The sequence below is a fragment of the Oncorhynchus gorbuscha genome, linkage group LG06 (genome assembly GCF_021184085.1).
Source record: "Oncorhynchus gorbuscha isolate QuinsamMale2020 ecotype Even-year linkage group LG06, OgorEven_v1.0, whole genome shotgun sequence".
Taxonomy (NCBI): Eukaryota; Metazoa; Chordata; class Actinopteri; order Salmoniformes; family Salmonidae; genus Oncorhynchus; species Oncorhynchus gorbuscha.
This window is the reverse complement of record NC_060178.1, coordinates 6,783,111-6,800,485: the sequence shown is the minus strand read 5'-3', so window position 1 is coordinate 6,800,485 and position 17,375 is coordinate 6,783,111. Positions and strand designations below refer to the sequence as shown.

Here is a 17,375-nt window from a genome sequence, read left to right as displayed (position 1 = left end):
GTCTAAAATTCTTTAGAAATGCCCAACGGTCAGAATGAAGACTACAGTAGGCTCTCTATCGTAGCCTGGTTATACCGGAGTAAATGTGTTATGTTTGGTGGTTTAACAAGGCTATAGGCTCTCATCAGGGCCGTATTCTCATCTGATCTAGAATCAGAGAAAAAGAAGAAACCCACACACTGCTCTTACTAGAATCGCTGCTCTTCATTAAGCTTTCCGTATGCGTCAGAGCAGTGGGGGGGGTTTCTTTATTTTTTTCACGCGTTTAATTGTTACCATGTGTAACGGATGTGAAATGGCTAGCTAGTTAGCGGTGGTGCACGCTAATATCGTTACAATCAGTGACGTCACCATGCACCTGCAAATAAATATAGCTCAGATGTGCGAGTGCCTTTCTGAATGTTGATTCATTATGACCTAAAAGGCAAACAGATCTTACATCATCACTACTATTCTGGGAGGCTTTCTTTTGAATCAAGAGGAAAATAAGCGCTGTAAAGCAGTGCTTCTATAATATAATAATAATAATATATGCCATTTAGCAGACGCTTTATCCAAAGCGACTGAATTTGTTCTTAAGTAACACCCCTCTATTTCTGGGGATGATCCCCCACCTCCTCGCACACCAGGTGAACCAGGGCACCCAAACTTAACTGACTTGCCTAGTTAAATAAAAAATACAATTCCCTACATAGGACTCTAGTCAAGAGTAGTGCACGACATGGGGAATATAGGAATATAGTGCCATTTAGGAAGCAGCCCTATCCTCATCTCATTTTAGTGGGCTATTTTGGTGTGTGCTGCAGAGGATGTCTTGGGCATTTTCTCATGTTTCAATCAATAGAGGGTTGCTAATGGACTGCACCACTAACCCAACACTTATGAAGTGTGCCTGCGCCACTGAAAGTAGTGCACACTCACAGAAACAAGATGCGGGGGGGGTTATATTTTCATGAACCTAAAACACAAGATTTATTTTGATTTATTTCTACAAGTATTATTATGCACAGTAAACTAATTAGCCATGTCTTATTCTACACACTGACAAACCACCACTTTAGGTTTTTTAATTTTTTATTTTATTTTAGCTGACAAACGAATGACCATGGTTACATTCATTTAAGAACTCGTGGATTTAAACGTCAAAATAAAGCTCTTTTTTTTAGGGGGGGTACTGAACAGTCTAGTGTAGTAGGGACACACCTCCCTGAAATAATAGTACCGGTAAATTCAGACTTTTCAGGAAGTGTGTCCCATCACAACCGGAGGCGGAGGAGTCGACAGTTCATTCTAGCTAGAAAAAGTAAACAACTCACGTTAGTTAAACACACACACACACAGCTAAGGACATGAACTGATAGTGAACTGTGTATCACGAAGATTGAATCGCGATTTAAACAGCGGGGACTGTAATGCCTGGTAAGTTTGTGACAAAACTAAACAAACGATTGCCTAGCCGCTAACGTCAGCTCGCTAACTTTCCCTTATCCACCGCTTGGTTAACTTAACGTGTACCCGTATCAAAACAACAATAACAGTTGATAATGTGGACAATGGTCAGTCAGACACAAAGCTGACTATTCAAAAACGAATAAACGGAACTTAGTTTGCGTTTTTACACTTTAGATAGCGAAGTTGTGCGATTTTTCTTTGCATTGTGGAGGCACTTTCCCCACTGCGCAGGGTCCCGTGATGCCCAGCCATCGTTAAAGGACATTTTATTCGTACACCACCTATACCGACAAAACCCCCTTTTAAAGTTTACAAATGCTTTCAAATCAAGCCTAAACCAGTTACTTTCAGATGGCCAACTAAATTCAATGTAAAATGAACAAAAGTCTAACTTAGTTGTCACAGCAAGCAAGTGTTACTTTCATTATCTAGTGTAAAGATGTGGCAACTGGCTGCGTTGTTGGAATGTGAAAGTTTTTGTCAAGTTATTTTGCAGGGAACTAGTTGTCAGATATGGTGGTTCAAAGTCATTTACAGCAAAAACCCTTTAGCTTAGTTTCAGAAATTAAACTTTTTTAGTTATTTTTTTGATGATCATTTCTCAAAAGTTTTTTTTCCCCTTAATATGCATTAGTGCTTTTTACATTTATCTTTTTTTTTTAAACTCTTGGTAGCTGGTGGGGGGAAAGTGGAGTCATGATGTTTCCATTTGAGAGGAGGATGGTGAGAGTCATATGACAGAAGGCAGCTGAGGGTTGGCTAATACTGGTAGGTCACTATAAATCTTCCCTGTTGCGGGAAAACGCAGACGGAATCCAGACAAATTAAATGGGAATTAAACTATATTCAAAAACGTATTGAACTTAGTAGGAAATAAACAATGTTTTTAAAGTTATTAGAAAATGCATCAGTGACAGTATTTTCCTGCAACTGTTTGAAACTGATCATGAATGCTCCTGTCTGTGTCCGTTATTCCAGAGGAAAATTTGGACGGGATATATTTTTTTCGCCCAAACTTCCCCCTGTAATTATTTATAGTTTTAGTTTTCATAAAATTGACAGTTAAGACAGAAACCTGGAGTTGTCTTTTTTCTAGGCGTGAAGATATTTCAATAAATCCAGGCGATAACAGGTTGCTACACTGAGTATTCCACCCTTTTTTTCTCTCTCTCTCTCAAGTGTCTAAACCAAACCTTCTTTGGTGTGGTGTCGCAATAATGTTTGAATTGAGGAAGTGTGATCATAATAATTTGGTTATTTTAGTGATCCGCAGTACTTCCCAAATGCCCCCCGGGCCTTCAGATGTAAGCTAAACAGTGCAGTTACACTTGAGATGAGTTTTAAAGGCTATGGATGAGAAATGTAATTTATCATTTCTAAGCGTTTAGGTCAATTGTATGCTGCTTCGCAATCTATTAACAGCAAGGGTTGCATTAAATGTGCGCAATATGTTTTACTGATGCATTATGGCAATATTCAATTCATACGCACAAAACAGAAACACAAGCATTCACTGTGAAAGTTGATACGTGTAGGCCATTCATATATAATATGCGTAGCACCTCGTTCATTTTATCGAATCGGTTATTGTTTTCTTGCTCAACCGGTGAGCAACACCTGTCAAACTCAGACATTTCTCTCAAAACACAGGGATGTCAATTCGCACGGGACTAGTGTTATCAGGGGAGCTTGGAGTTCGCCCCCCAAAACACTGTAGGTTATTCAGGCCGGAATTGTTACTCTCCTGCCGTAAAAATGACTGCCAAGGCAGATTCGGACGGGATTTAAATAACAGAGGTGGTGTTTAGTGCTCGTGCACATAATTCCATTACTCGACCTCCACCCAGTAAAACTAATCGCGGGATGGGATACATTTTACCGGGCTGGTCATTTAGTTATGTGCACGAATTACAATCTACATTCGTGATTTTAGTCCCGTCCGAATCTGCCATGGCAGTAAATTGTACTATTATCCCAGCTCTAACTCCCAGGTCCTCTGATAATACTTATATCGTGCGAGTCGTCATCCCAGTGTTTTGAGGGATATTACAGAGTTTAACAGATGCTGCACACAATTTGTGTAAAAACATGGGAACAAATGTATGCTTAAAACAAAGCGTTATGTCGGCAGCCTACAGATGAAAAGATTATCTGTTTTTGTCACATATCTAGTGCCTTACTTCTCTTTTTAAAAGGTGCCATACTTCTCTTTTTAAAAGGTGCCATACTTCTCTTTTTAAAAGGTGCCATACTTCTCTTTTTAAAAGGTGCCATACTTCTCTTTTTAAAAGGTGCCATACTTCTCTTTTTAAAAGGTGCCATACTTCTCTTTTTAAAAGGTGCCATACTTCTCTTTTTAAAAGGTGCCAGACTTCTCTTTTTAAAGATGAAGTGGACGATATTGTGCCAATGAATTGCCAAATTAGTCAGTTAATTAAATGTCTGCGTAGGTTACAGACAGTTCATTATTCTTGTTGATATACATTATTATTTTGACTTTCTCCGAACTGAAGGCAAATATTAGGCTATCACTAGACAAGACAAATATCTTCACGCCTAGAATAGCATCCAGGCTTCCGTCATTAACGGTCCATTGTGAATTAGGGGAGAAAAAAAATATTTCACTTTTATTTAACCAGGTAGGCCAGTTGAGAACAAGTTCTCATTTACAACTGCGACCTGGCCAAGATAAAGCAAAGCAGTGAGACACAAGCAACAACCAAAATGACAGGTACATGCTGGAGTAATAATTACATAATAATACTAGTCCCGGTGTGATTAGGGTTTAGGGTTCATATCTGGCAGAATGGTGTCATGGTTATGTGGATCAATTCAGTGGCGGTTTCGTTTAACAAACTGCAGAGCACTACAGTAACACCGCTAACCCAAACAGCGCTCTCTGATTGGTGCCGCGTACAGTGTTGCCATGTTCGCGGTTTTCCAGACTTTGAAAAATATGTCACAGGGGAAAGTGTATGGGTTGCGGGTTTATTTTTTAAGTTTCACCGCGGCCGCCATGTAATTTCTCTTCAAAATAAATATATACTACTGTTAGTTGCTTCTGACTGTGAGGCAGGCTGCTGCTGAGTGAGGGGTGAGGAGGGCCGAAGCGGTGCGTGTGTTGAGAGAGCACTACAGCTATTGGCTGAGTCATTTGAGCGAGAGGAGAGGGAACTGCTTTTATCCAGTTGTAGGTAGGCTATTTTGATTTGTCATTATGGAGACACCTATTTCCATAAAACATATTAATACGCTAGAACTGATGCACATCAACAAATAATGGAGACAGAGCGCTGGTTCTCATTTACAACAAGTTCTCATTTACAATTGCGACCTGGCCAAGATAAAGCAAAGCAGTTCGACAGATACAACGACACAGAGTTACACATGGAGTAAAACAAACATACAGTCAATAATACAGTATAAACAAGTCTATATACAATGTGAGCAAATGAGGTGAGAGCGCATTACATACCCCAAACTTTTGAAAGTTTGGGGTAACTTAGAAATGTCCTTGTTTTTGAAAGAAAATAACTTTTTTTGTCCATTAACATAGCATCAAGTGGATCAGAAATACAGTGTCTACATTGTTAATGTTGTAAATGACTATTGTAGCTGCAGATTTAAAAAAAAATGGAATATCTACATAGGCTAAAGATGCCCATTATCAGAAACAATCAATCCTGTGTTCCAATGGTAAGTTGTGTTAGCTAATCAAAGTTTATAATTTTAAAAGGCTAATTGATCATTAGAAAACACCTTTGCAATTATGTTAGCACAGCTGAAAACTGTTATGATTAAAGAAGCAATAACACTGTCCTTCTTTACTAGTTGAGTATCTAAAGCATCTGCATTTGTGGGTTCAGGCTCAAAATGGCCAGAAACAAAGAACTTTCTTCTGAAACTCAGTCTATTCGTGTTCTGAGAAATGAAGGCTATTCCATGAGAGAAATTGACAAGAAAGTGAAGATCTCATACAACTCTGTCTACCACTCCCTTCACAGAACAGCACAAACTGGCTCTAACCAGAATAGAAAGAGGAGTGGGAGGCCCCGGGGCACAACTGAGCAGGAGGACAAGTACATTAGAGTGTCTAGTTTGAGAAACAGACACCTCACAAGTCCTCAACTGGCAGCTTTATTAAATATTACCCACAAAACACCAGTCTCAACGTCAACAGTGAAGAGGCGACTCTGAGAGGCTAGCCTTCTAGGCAGAGTTCCTCTGTCCTGTGTCTGTGTTCATTTGCCCATCTTAATCTTTTCTTTTTATTGGCCAGTCTGAGATATGGATTTTTCTTTGCAACTCTGCCTAGAAGGTCAGCAGTCGCCTCTTCACTGTTGACATTGACATTTGTGGGTACTATTTAATGAAGCTGCCAGTTGAGGACTTGTGAGGCGTCTGTTTCTCAAACTAGACACTCTAATGTACTTGTCCTCTTGCTCAGTTGTGCACCGGGGCCCCTCACTCCTCTTTCTATCCTGGTTAAAGCCAGTTTGCGCTGTTCTGTGAAGGGAGAAGTACATAGCATTGTACTAATTGCGTCATGCGTAAGAACAGCCCTTAGCCGTGGTATATTGGCCATATACCATACTCCCTTGTGCTTTATTGCTTAATCATAGCAGTCAAACAAGTTACATTGACATTCATTCATGGGAAACGATCTAGCGAGTTTAATTAGGGCAAATAATCTTTTCTCTTGCGACATATTCAAATAAATCTCAATGTTTGTTTTTTAGTTGTAGGAAAACCAAAATTTGTTTCTAATGTCGTTACTACAATATGTCTCTTAATTGGCTCGATAACGTTATGGAAAAAGGGTTTATTGTATAAATATGGCAGTTCCTCTCTGGGCTATTTTTCAGGCCTTTTGGGCAGGTTTTGGGCTACAGCCAGTTAGCTAGACCTGGCAACCCTGGCCGCATGCACACTTGTACCTACACACACAATTAAACTTTTCTTCGATTTTTTTTCTTTCTTCCCAGATCTCAAAATTGGTCTCCTGATGTGGTTTAAGCATTGTTGTCGACTTTGAACGTCCAATGTTGTTTTGTATTTTGATTTAAACAGTGTAATTTTGAGAAAGAACTGAGAAAAACAGATTGTATAGGGCCCTACACTAGGAAGTTGAATGCAGCTGAGGGTTGGTCAATTCTAGCTAGCCGAGGCTTAGCCGACTCTAGCTAGCCGAGGCTTAGCCGACTCTAGCTAGCCGAGGCTTAGCCGACTCTAGCTAGCCGAGGCTTAGCCGACTCTAGCTAGCCGAGGCTTAGCCGACTCTAGCTAGCCGAGGCTTAGCCGACTCTAGGTAGCCGAGGCTTAGCCGACTCTAGGCGACTAATGAACGAGGAGCAGACAGAGGGCTAGTTGAGCTGCATCTTTACAATTTACACAGGATGATACATTTCTCAGATTAAATAGGGCTGGCTACAACATAAGTGTTTTGTCTCAGCATTGTGTATGACAGAATGACATTTTGACATTGTCACCAAAGCCCCATATAGTACCCACCACTGTGACCTGTACGCTCTCGTTGGTTGGCCCTCTCTTCATACTCGTCACCATACCCACTGGCTCCAGGTCATCTACAAGTCTCTGCTAGGTAAAGCCCCTTCTTATCTCAGCCCACTGTTCACCATAGCAGCACCCTGGTCACTGGTCACCCCCAAAGCCAATTCCTCCTTTGGTCACCTTTCCTTACAGTTCTCTGCTGCCAATTACTGGAACGAACTGCAAAAATCACTGAAGCTGGAGACTCATATCTCCCTCGCTAGCTTTAAGCACCAGCTGTCAGAGCAGCTCACAGATCACTGCATCTGTACATAGCCCATCTGTAAACAGCACATCTATCTAGCTCATCCCCAAATAGTATTTATTTGTTTATCTTGCTCCTTCGCACCCCAGTATCTCTACTTGCACATTCATCTTCTGCACATCTACCATTCCAGTGTTTAATTGCTATATTGTAATTACTTCACCACCATGGCCTATTTATTGCCTTAACTCCCTTATCTTCTCATTTGCACTCACTGTATATAGACTTTTTTCTACTGTATTATTGACTGTATGTTTTGTTTATTCCATGTCTAACTGTGTTGTTGTATGTGTCGAATTGTTATGCTTTATCTTGGCCAGGTTGGAGTTGCAAATGAGAACTTGTTCTTACTTACCTGGTTAAATAAAGGTGAAATAAAAACAATATAGATATATTTTTTTGGTTTGATTAGATCGTGCCAGTCAGTCTTCTAGAAATACTTTTTCAATAGCCCCTTGACCAAGCTTTTTTACAAAATATTTTGCTCAAGGTGTGTGTGTGTGTGTGTGTGTGTGTGTGTGTGTGTGGGTGGTGTCTGGTACTGTGACAGCAGAAAATAAAACAATATATTCTCTCTCCCTCATTTCCTTCCCATTCTCTCCTTCTCTCTAAGCTGGTCAGGACTGTAACCATGCCCATGTTACCTGTAGTGCCTGAAGTCCAGAGTCATGTGCTGGCTGAGTTTGACTGTCTGGACCCCCTGCTCTCTGCACTCCGCCTGGACTCTGGCAGGCTTAAGGTAGGTCACGCATGCACGTTATTATTAGCTGAGAAAAGTTTAGAGGTTCGACTCCAAATATTCAATTGATTTGTTGACGATATGTAAACGCTAACACGATATGTAAACGGTAACACAATATGTAAACGGTAGCAGACAGCACGATATGTAAACGGTAGTACGATATGTAAACGGTAGCAGACAGCACGATATGTAAACGGTAGTACGATATGTAAACGGAAGCAGACAGTACGATATGTAAACGGAAGCAGACAGCACGATATGTAAACGGTAGCACAATATGTAAACGCTAACACGATATGTAAACGATAGCAGACAGCACGATATGTAAACGGCAGCAGACAGCACGATATGTAAACGGTAGTACGATATGTAAACGGTAGCAGACAGCACGATATGTAAACGGTAGTACGATATGTAAACGGAAGCAGACAGTACGATATGTAAACGGAAGCAGACAGCACGATATGTAAACGGAAGCAGACAGTACGATATGTAAACGGAAGCAGACAGTACGATATGTAAACGGAAGCAGACAGCACGATATGTAAATGATAGCAGACAGCACGATATGTAAACAGTAGCAGACAGTACGATATATAAACGGTAGACAGCACGATATGTAAACGGTAGCAGACAGCACGATATGTAAATGATAGCAGACAGCACGATATGTAAACAGTAGCAGACAGTACGATATATAAACGGTAGCAGACAGTACGATATGTAAACGGTAGCAGACAGCACGATATGTAAATGATAGCAGACAGCACGATATGTAAACAGTAGCAGACAGTACGATATATAAACGGTAGCAGACAGCACGATATGTAGACGGTAGCAGACAGCACGATATGTAAACGGTAGCAGACAGCACGATATGTAAACGGTAGCAGACAGTATGATATATAAACGGTAGCAGACAGCACGATATGTAAACAGTAGCAGACAGTACGATATATAAACGGTAGCAGACAGCACGATATGTAAACAGTAGCAGACAGTACGATATATAAACGGTAGCAGACAGCACGATATGTAAACAGTAGCAGACAGTACGATATGTAAACGGTAGCAGACAGCACGATATGTAAACGACAGCACATTGTAACCCAACATTCAGCTGGCAGTGGCAAACCTACCAGCTCTCTAGATAGTTGGGGAAACCATACCTTCCTGTGGATATTTAGTCTCAAATTTCGAGCAGCTGGAGGACAAACTGCAAGGACAACCGGTAGAATAAGTTTAAATGTATTTTTTTCCCCCCTCAACATTCTGACTTGTGAGGAGCATTTACATACCTTAAGGGAACATTTGTGTATATGGTTTGTCCAATTCCAATAACTTCCCATTCATTTTTGTCCATTTCAGGTGGGAGTTCCCTTACACAGTTTTACACTCCCAATGTGTCAGGCTATGTATATATCAATGCATTATTTATTGAAGCCTGATTTAATCAGACTGTGTTTTGAAAAGCCTCTCTTTTCTTGTCTGTCAGTGCACCTGCCTGGCTGTATCGAGGAAGTGGCTAGCTTTGGGAACGTCAGCTGGAGGGCTGCACCTCATCCAGAGGGAAGGATGGAAGCAGAGGCTCATCCTCACACACAAGGTAGCGTATATAATGTTGTCGTCTATTTCCTGGTAATACAATAAAATTATAAACGGATTGACAGGACATACAACCTGTTTGTTGTTATTAGATAGATACTGTACATACTCCTGTTTTTAATAACATTGCACAAGCGATTCAGAACAGCACATCTCCTGTTTCTGTCGCTTGAGGCAGCTTGATGTACAGTACACCCCCTGGACAGGACACTAGTCTATCGCAGGGCCTCAATCCGAGTGCCAGGTCCCATTTTTACGGTCTTTGGTTTGACTCGGCCAGGGATCAATAAGTGTCCTATTTCTTCTATCTCAGGAGGGATCTATCACTCAGGTGTCGTGTTGTCCACACGATGAAGACTTTATTGCTGTGGCAACAAGGTAAAAATGTTTTTTAAATAACTCAAAGCATAGAAATGAATTTGAAGTTCACATGTTTACTCACTTCAGTGACTTCAACTTCTTCAATAAGTAAGTGTCAGGCTTTTTCAGTTTGCTTTCTTGTCTGTCTGCCTCCCAGTCTGCCTCTCTCTCTGTCTTTCTCTGTCTTTCTCTGCATGTTGAAGGTCATTACCTGGTTGGAGCTAAACTAGGGGTAGATTTGGGATGAAAGGTTTTCTCTCTCTCTATGTCTCAGTCAGGGTCTGGTGGTAGTCTAGGTGTTAATATTATACTACTGTCTCTTGTCCTCTAGTCAGGGTCTGGTGGTGATCTGTCTGTCCTCTCTCAGTCAGGGCCTGTTGGTAGTCTGTCTCTCTGTCCTTCCTTCCTTCCTTCCTTCCTTCCTTCCTTCCTTCCTTCCTTCCTTCCTTCCTTCCTTCCTTCCTTCCTTCCCTTCCTTCCTTTGTTCGTTTCTTCCTTCCTTCCTTCCTCTCTGTCAGGACCTGGTGGTGATTTGTCTGTCCTCTCTCAGTCAGGGCCTGGTGGTGATTTGTCTGTCTGCCTCTCTCGGTCAGGGCCTGGTGGTGATTGGTCTGTCTGCCCTCTCTCGGTCAGGGCCTGATGGTGATTTGTCTGTCTGTCCTCTCTCTGTCAGGGCCTGGTGGTGATTTGTCTGTCTGTCTGTCCTCTCTCAGTCAGGGCCTGGTGGTGATTTGTCTGTCTGCCCTCTCTCGGTCAGGGCCTGGTGGTGATTTGTCTGTCTGTCCTCTCTGTCAGGGCCTGGTGGTGATTTGTCTGTCTGTCCTCTCTCTGTCAGGGCCTGGTGGTGATTTGTCTGTCTGTCCTCTCTCAGTCAGGGCCTGGTGGTGATTTGTTTGTTTGTCTGTCTGTCTGTCTGTCTGTCTGTCTGTCTGTCTGTCTGTCTGTCTGTCTGTCTGTCTGTCTGTCTGTCTGTCTGTCTGTCTGTCTGTCTGTCTGTCTGTCTGTCTGTCTGCCCTCTCTCAGTCAGGGCCTGGTGGTGATTTGTCTGTCTGCCCTCTCTCGTCTGTCTGTCTCTGTCTGTCTGTCTGTCTGTCTGTCTGTCTGTCTGTCTGTCTGTCTGTCTGTCTGTCTGTCTGTCTGTCTGTCTGTCTGTCCTCTCTCAGTCAGGGCCTGGTGGTGATTTGTTTGTCTGTCTGTCTGTCTGTCTGTCTGTCTGTCTGTCTGTCTGTCTGTCTGTCTGTCTGTCTGTCTGTCTGTCTGTCTGTCTGTCTGTCTGTCTGTCTGTCTGTCTGTCTGTCTGTCTGTCTGTCTGTCTGTCTGTCTGCCCTCTCTCAGTCAGGGCCTGGTGGTGATTTGTCTGTCTGCCCTCTCTCGGTCAGGGCCTGGTGGTGATTTGTCTGTCTGCTCTCTGTCTGTCAGGGCCTGGTGGTGATTTGTCTGTCTGCCCTCTCTCGGTCAGGGCCTGGTGGTGATCTGTCTGTCTGTCTGTCCTCTCTCAGTCAGGGCCTGGTGGTATCTGTCTGTCTGTCTGTCCTCTCTCAGTCAGGGCCTGGTGGTAGTGTGGGAGCTTCAACTTGAGCGTCGTGGCAGACCAGAGAGGGTCAGTGTTTCCTGGGAACACCGTGGCCAGACGCTCACCTCTCTCTGCTGGGACACAGCAGCCCTCAGGGTGTTTGCTGGGGACAAAGGGGGCAAGGTGTCCTTCCTCCGCGCTGGATCCTCCAAACTCGGAAAGGTAGTGGGAAACTAACCGTTGGGCTTTTTTGGGGGGAGGTGAAAGATATATTAGCCTGGTCCCATCTCTATTTGTGCCAACTCCTATGGTCTTTGTCATGCCAACTCCAATGGTCTTTGTCATGCCAACTCCAATGGTCTTTGTCATGCCAAATGTCTGGCATGAGAACACTGGTAATGGTTGGCTGTTCAGCAAATCTGGCACAGAGCTAGGAATAGCTACTGCACTTAATGAATTGATTATCAGGTACAGTTTTTGTTTCCCTTTCCCATACCGTGATCTATTACAATCTCCATCTTACGTATCCTGTCTAGTCACATGATCCGTTGTTCTGTGTTGTCCAGGGCTCAGCGTTTGTGATCTTCCCCGTCCAGACCATCACTACTGTGGATTCCAGGGTGGTTCAGCTGGGTTATCTGGACGGACGACTGCTTGTGTCCTCTCTCAGCCGCTGCTACCTCTGTGACACGGAGAGGTGAGTGTGGGGATATAACTGGGGGCAGTAGGCCGCCCAGATGTTACAGAAGTGTCGTGGAAGCATAAAGAAGATATTTTTTTTAGATATATATTATATATTTAATATTTAAAAAAAATAAATATATATATATATTAACATTTTAATATTAGTGAGTAATATTATCTGGTAAATGTCTCAAGTTTGGTCTATGAGGTTAAAGGTACCACCCAGTTCCTCACGATCCACAGGGAGAAGTTCTGGCGTGTCGGTAACAAGGAGCGTGACGGAGAATACGGAGCGTGTTTCTTCCCTCTGAGTCGCGGCGTGACCGCTGGCCAACCTCCTCTGCTGTACTGTGCCAGGCCTGGGTCTAGAGTCTGGGAGGCCAGCTTCAGTGGAGATGTCCTCAGCACGCACCAGTTTAAACAGCTGCTGGCCGTACCACCTGCACCTCTCATCAGCTTCAGGTGTGTGTGCAGTGGCCTTCAGGAAGTGTTCATACCCTTTTTGACTTATTCTACATTTTGTTGTGTTACAGCCTGAATTCAAAATGGGTTGAATAGTTTTTATTTTTTATTATTATTATTTTTAAAATATTTTTTTGCCCATCGACAGACACACAGTACCACATAATGACAAAGTGAAAACATTTTGTTTTATTATTTATTAAAAATGAAATCCAGATATCTAATTTACATAAGTATTCACACCCCTGAGTCAATAATACTTCATAGAACCACCTTTTTGGTGGCTATTTACAGCTGTGAGTCTTTCTGGATAAGTCAAAGAGTTTTCCACACTGCAAGATAGGCACTTTATTCATTTTTTTTTTAATTCATCAAGTTGGTCGTTGATCTTTGCTCGTCAGCCATTTTCAAGTCTTGACATATATTTAAGCCGATTTTAAGTCCAAAACTCTAACTAGGCCACTCAGAAACATTCAATGTCGTCTTGGTAAGCGACTCCACTTGTTTTTACCCATCTACCAATAGGTTCCCTTCTTTGTGAGGAATTGGAAAACCTCCCTGGTCTTTGTGGTTGAATCTGTGTTTGAAATTCACTGCTTGACTGAGGGACCTGAGAGATAATTGTATGTGTGGGTTACAGAGAGGAGGTAGTCATTCAAATATTATGTTAAACACTGTTTATGCACACAGAGTGAGTCCATGCAACTTATTTTGTGACTTGTTCAGCACATTGTTACTCCTGAACTTATTCAGGCTTAAATAACAAAGAGGATACTTATTGACTCAAGACATTTCTATTCCTGAACTTATTCAGGCTCATTACCATAACAAAGAGGATACTTATTGACTCAAGAGATTTCTAAAAACATAATTCCACTTTGACATTGTTGGGGTATTGTGTGTAGATCAGTGAACATTTTTATTTATTTTTTGCACGGTAACAAGTGTGTGTGTGTGTGTGTGTGTGAGTGAACTTCTAGGTCCTAGAATCTAGGGGGATTGACTCTGGACATTGTAAGCTAATATATACAGTACCAAGGTTTTTCTTTTACTATTTTCTACATCGTAGAATAATTGTGAAGACTTCAAAACTATGAAATGACACAGATAATCATGTGGTAACCAAAAATAGTGTGAAACAAATCAAAATATATTTGAGATTCTTCAAATAGCCACCCTTTACCTTGATGACAGCTTTGAAAACTCTTGGAATTCTCTCAACCAGCTTCATGAGGTAGTTACCTGGAATGCATTTCAATTAACAGTTAAAAATTATTTGACCAAGATGGAGGGTGATGGTGTGCTGCATCAGATGCCCTGGCCTCCACAATCCCCCGACCTCAACCCAATTGAGATGGTTTGGGATGAGTCGGACCGCAGAGTAAAGGAAAAGCAGCCAACAAGTGCTCGGCATATGTGGGAACTCCTTCAAGACTGTAGGAAAAGCATTCCAGGTGATGCTGGTTGAGAGAATGCCAAGAGTGTGCAAAGGTAAAGGGTGGCTATTTGAAGAATCTCAAATATATAACACTTTTCTTGGTTACTGTGTGTTATTTCATAGTTTTGATGTCTTCACTATTATTCTACGATGTAGAAAATAGTTAAAAAAAATAAAGAAAAATCATTGAATGAGTTGGTGTTCTATAACTTTTGGCCAAATAGCATTTTGGACTGGGTAAGATGCTTCAGGAAGGCGATCACGTGTTTACGAGGCAGAGGTCCTGGGTTCGAGCCTCTGTATGAGCAGAAGGAAGCTGTACTCACTTTAAGCCGCGTGACGTCCTTTACACTAATATTTTTTATTTATTTTTTTATCTGCAGAAGTGAGCCCCACTACAACCGAGCCCAGAAGAGTTCCCAGTCCATAGCCTTCCCCAGACTGTTATACTTTGGGGATCAGAACCTGCTGACGTGGACAGACTCGGCTATCTATGTCTTCACTCCTCAGAGTGGCCAGGTACTGCTGTGGACCGAGGTCAAAGGTTAGTAGCAGTAGCTTTAGGTAGTAGTTCAGCATTCTCCAGTAACAACAAACTAACTACACTGAACAAAAAATATAAACGCAACATGTAAAGTGTTGTTCCCATGTTTCATGAGCTGAAATACAAGATCCCAGAAATGTTCTATACACACAAAAAAACGTATTTCTCTCAAATGTTGCGCACAAATTTGCTTTCATCTCTTAGTGAGCATTTCTCCTTTGCCCAGATAGGTGTGGCATATCAAGAAGCTGATTAAACAGCATGATCACAGGTGCACCTTGTGCTGGGGATAATAAAAGACCACTCTAAAATGTGCAGGTTTTGTCACACAACACAATGCCACAGATGTCTGAAGTTTTGAGGGAGCATGTAATTGGCATGTTGACTGTAGGAATGTCCACTGCTTCTTCCCCTGTGGGATCGTCGGGGGAGGAGTCTCAGTCTCATCCATTCCTCTGTCACCTGACACGTGACCACCTGTTCACCTTCACTGTCAGTCAATCCTACCTGTCCAGCTACCCACACAGATTCAACTAATCTTTCAATGTGTAATGGCTATTTCTGTCTGTAATAAAGCCCCATTGTGGTGAAAAACTCATTCTGATTGGCTGGGCACCCCTGCCAAGTCATGTGAAATCCATAGTTTAGAAATGTTGCGTTTTTATAATTTTGTTCAGTGTAGATGTTGTATTTGAGTGTACATTTCAGATCTGTGACTATTTCTGTCTCCTAGATGTTTCTAGATGTTTCTCCACTACCCTTCGGTTAAAAAGCCCCCAAAATATGAATTGAATGTTCTGAAAAGAAAATGGACACTCAATTATTTTTCTTCTTTTTTTTCTTCTCCAGACGTGGTTGAGATAGCGGTGTACCGCAACGAGCTGTTCTGTCTCCATGGTGACGGCCGCATGTCCCACCTCTCGCTGTTGTCTGTGGAGCGGTGTGTCGACAGGTTGCTACGCAGGGAGGCGTGGTCTCTAGCGGCCACGGTCTGTGTGATGTTTCAGCATGCGATCGCCCCCAGCAGGGTGAGACTCGTATTACTGCAGCTTTTTCACCCCAAACCCTGTCCTCTTAAGTCCTCTAAGGGCGTTTTGAGCTGTAGTTCGAATCAGACTTTTTTTTTTCTTTTTTTTTCTTCTCATTTGGTTCAGTTGGGTTTCACAATGCCAAATGTCAAACTAACAAAAAGTTCCTAAACAAAACCACATATCCATGCAAGCATTTCTTTATTGAACAAAAATAGCCACTCTCAGGGCCGGCCCGCCCATTAGGCAGAATTAGGCCTTGGTCTACCCCTCATAGACACTATCGTCAATAGGTGCTAAAGAAGTTTCCTTACAGAGGGTTTTTGTTAACGTTTCAGACACTCGGTCCCAAACGTTGACACGCATCGCTAGCGGTCGTGTTTTGGAAACGGGGACTATATCTTTCACATCAGCCAGGAAATAATACAAATGAAAGGTTAAATTGATACACATCTGAGGGTTTGTGATTCCCACACGGCCATATCTTCATGTTACAGTGTTTACTGACAGACGGAAGACAGAGGAGAACACCTGGGATAATTATCTAATCTAACATCCTCTGATCACCTGGGATAATTATCTAATCTAACCTCTGAACACCTGGGATAATTATCTAATCTAACATCCTCTGAACACCTGGGATAATTATCTAATCCTGGGGATAATTATCTAATCTAACATCCTCTGAACACCTGGGATACTTATCTAATCTAACATCCTCTGATCACCTGGGATAATTATCTAATCTAACATCCTCCGAACACCTGTGTGTGAATTTAACTCAGGAAGTGTAGTGGAAGTGTAGTTTAGTAGGATGGAGGCTCTATAGCTGTATGGGTCTGTAGTTTTACTGATGAAAAAGACATTACAGACAAGACTTTACAATTTACATACATTTAAAAACATTAATATGTAATTTATCTATCAGTTCCACATACATGTCAGTACACACACACTCAACCAGTAGGTCACATGTCAGTACACACACTCAACCAGTAGGTCACATGTCAGTACACACACTCAACCAGTAGGTCACATGTCAGTACATACACACACTCAACCAGTAGGTCACATGTCAGTACACACACACACTCAACCAGTAGGTCACATGTCAGTACATACACACACTCAACCAGTAGGTCACATGTCAGTACACACACACACTCAACCAGTAGGTCACATGTCAGTACACACACACACTCAACCAGTAGGTCACATGTCAGTACACACACACACTCAACCAGTAGGTCACATGTCAGTACACACACACACTCAACCAGTAGGTCACATGTCAGTACACACACACACACTCAACCAGTAGGTCACATGTCAGTACACACACACACACTCAACCAGTAGGTCACATGTCAGTACACACACACACACACTCAACCAGTAGGTCACATGTCAGTACATACACACACTCAACCAGTAGGTCACATGTCAGTACACACACACACTCAACCAGTAGGTCACATGTCAGTACACACACACACTCAACCAGTAGGTCACATGTCAGTACACACACACACACTCAACCAGTAGGTCACATGTCAATACACACACACACACTCAACCAGTAGGTCACATGTCAGTACACACACACACACTCAACCAGTAGGTCACATGTCAGTACACACACACACTCAACCAGTAGGTCACATGTCAGTACACACACACACACTCAAACCAGTAGGTCACCAGTAGGTCACATGTCAGTACACACACACAC

The 17,375-nt window shown here is 42.3% G+C and overlaps 1 protein-coding gene across 1 annotated transcript in view; it reads left to right on the top strand.

Moving 5' to 3' along the window:
• The first annotated feature begins 1,259 nt into the window (after nucleotides 1-1,259).
• Nucleotides 1,260-17,375, top strand: part of hps5 (HPS5 biogenesis of lysosomal organelles complex 2 subunit 2) — a 78,714-nt gene continuing 62,598 nt past the window's right edge. Inside the window, exons 1-9 of the mRNA XM_046352200.1 lie at nucleotides 1,260-1,419; nucleotides 7,881-8,006; nucleotides 9,505-9,615; nucleotides 9,928-9,992; nucleotides 11,517-11,709; nucleotides 12,054-12,184; nucleotides 12,415-12,633; nucleotides 14,455-14,615; nucleotides 15,465-15,643. Of these exons, the coding sequence (XP_046208156.1) occupies nucleotides 7,899-8,006; nucleotides 9,505-9,615; nucleotides 9,928-9,992; nucleotides 11,517-11,709; nucleotides 12,054-12,184; nucleotides 12,415-12,633; nucleotides 14,455-14,615; nucleotides 15,465-15,643 (1,167 nt within the window). The 5' untranslated portion in view covers nucleotides 1,260-1,419; nucleotides 7,881-7,898. The remainder of the gene's footprint in view (nucleotides 1,420-7,880; nucleotides 8,007-9,504; nucleotides 9,616-9,927; nucleotides 9,993-11,516; nucleotides 11,710-12,053; nucleotides 12,185-12,414; nucleotides 12,634-14,454; nucleotides 14,616-15,464; nucleotides 15,644-17,375) is intronic.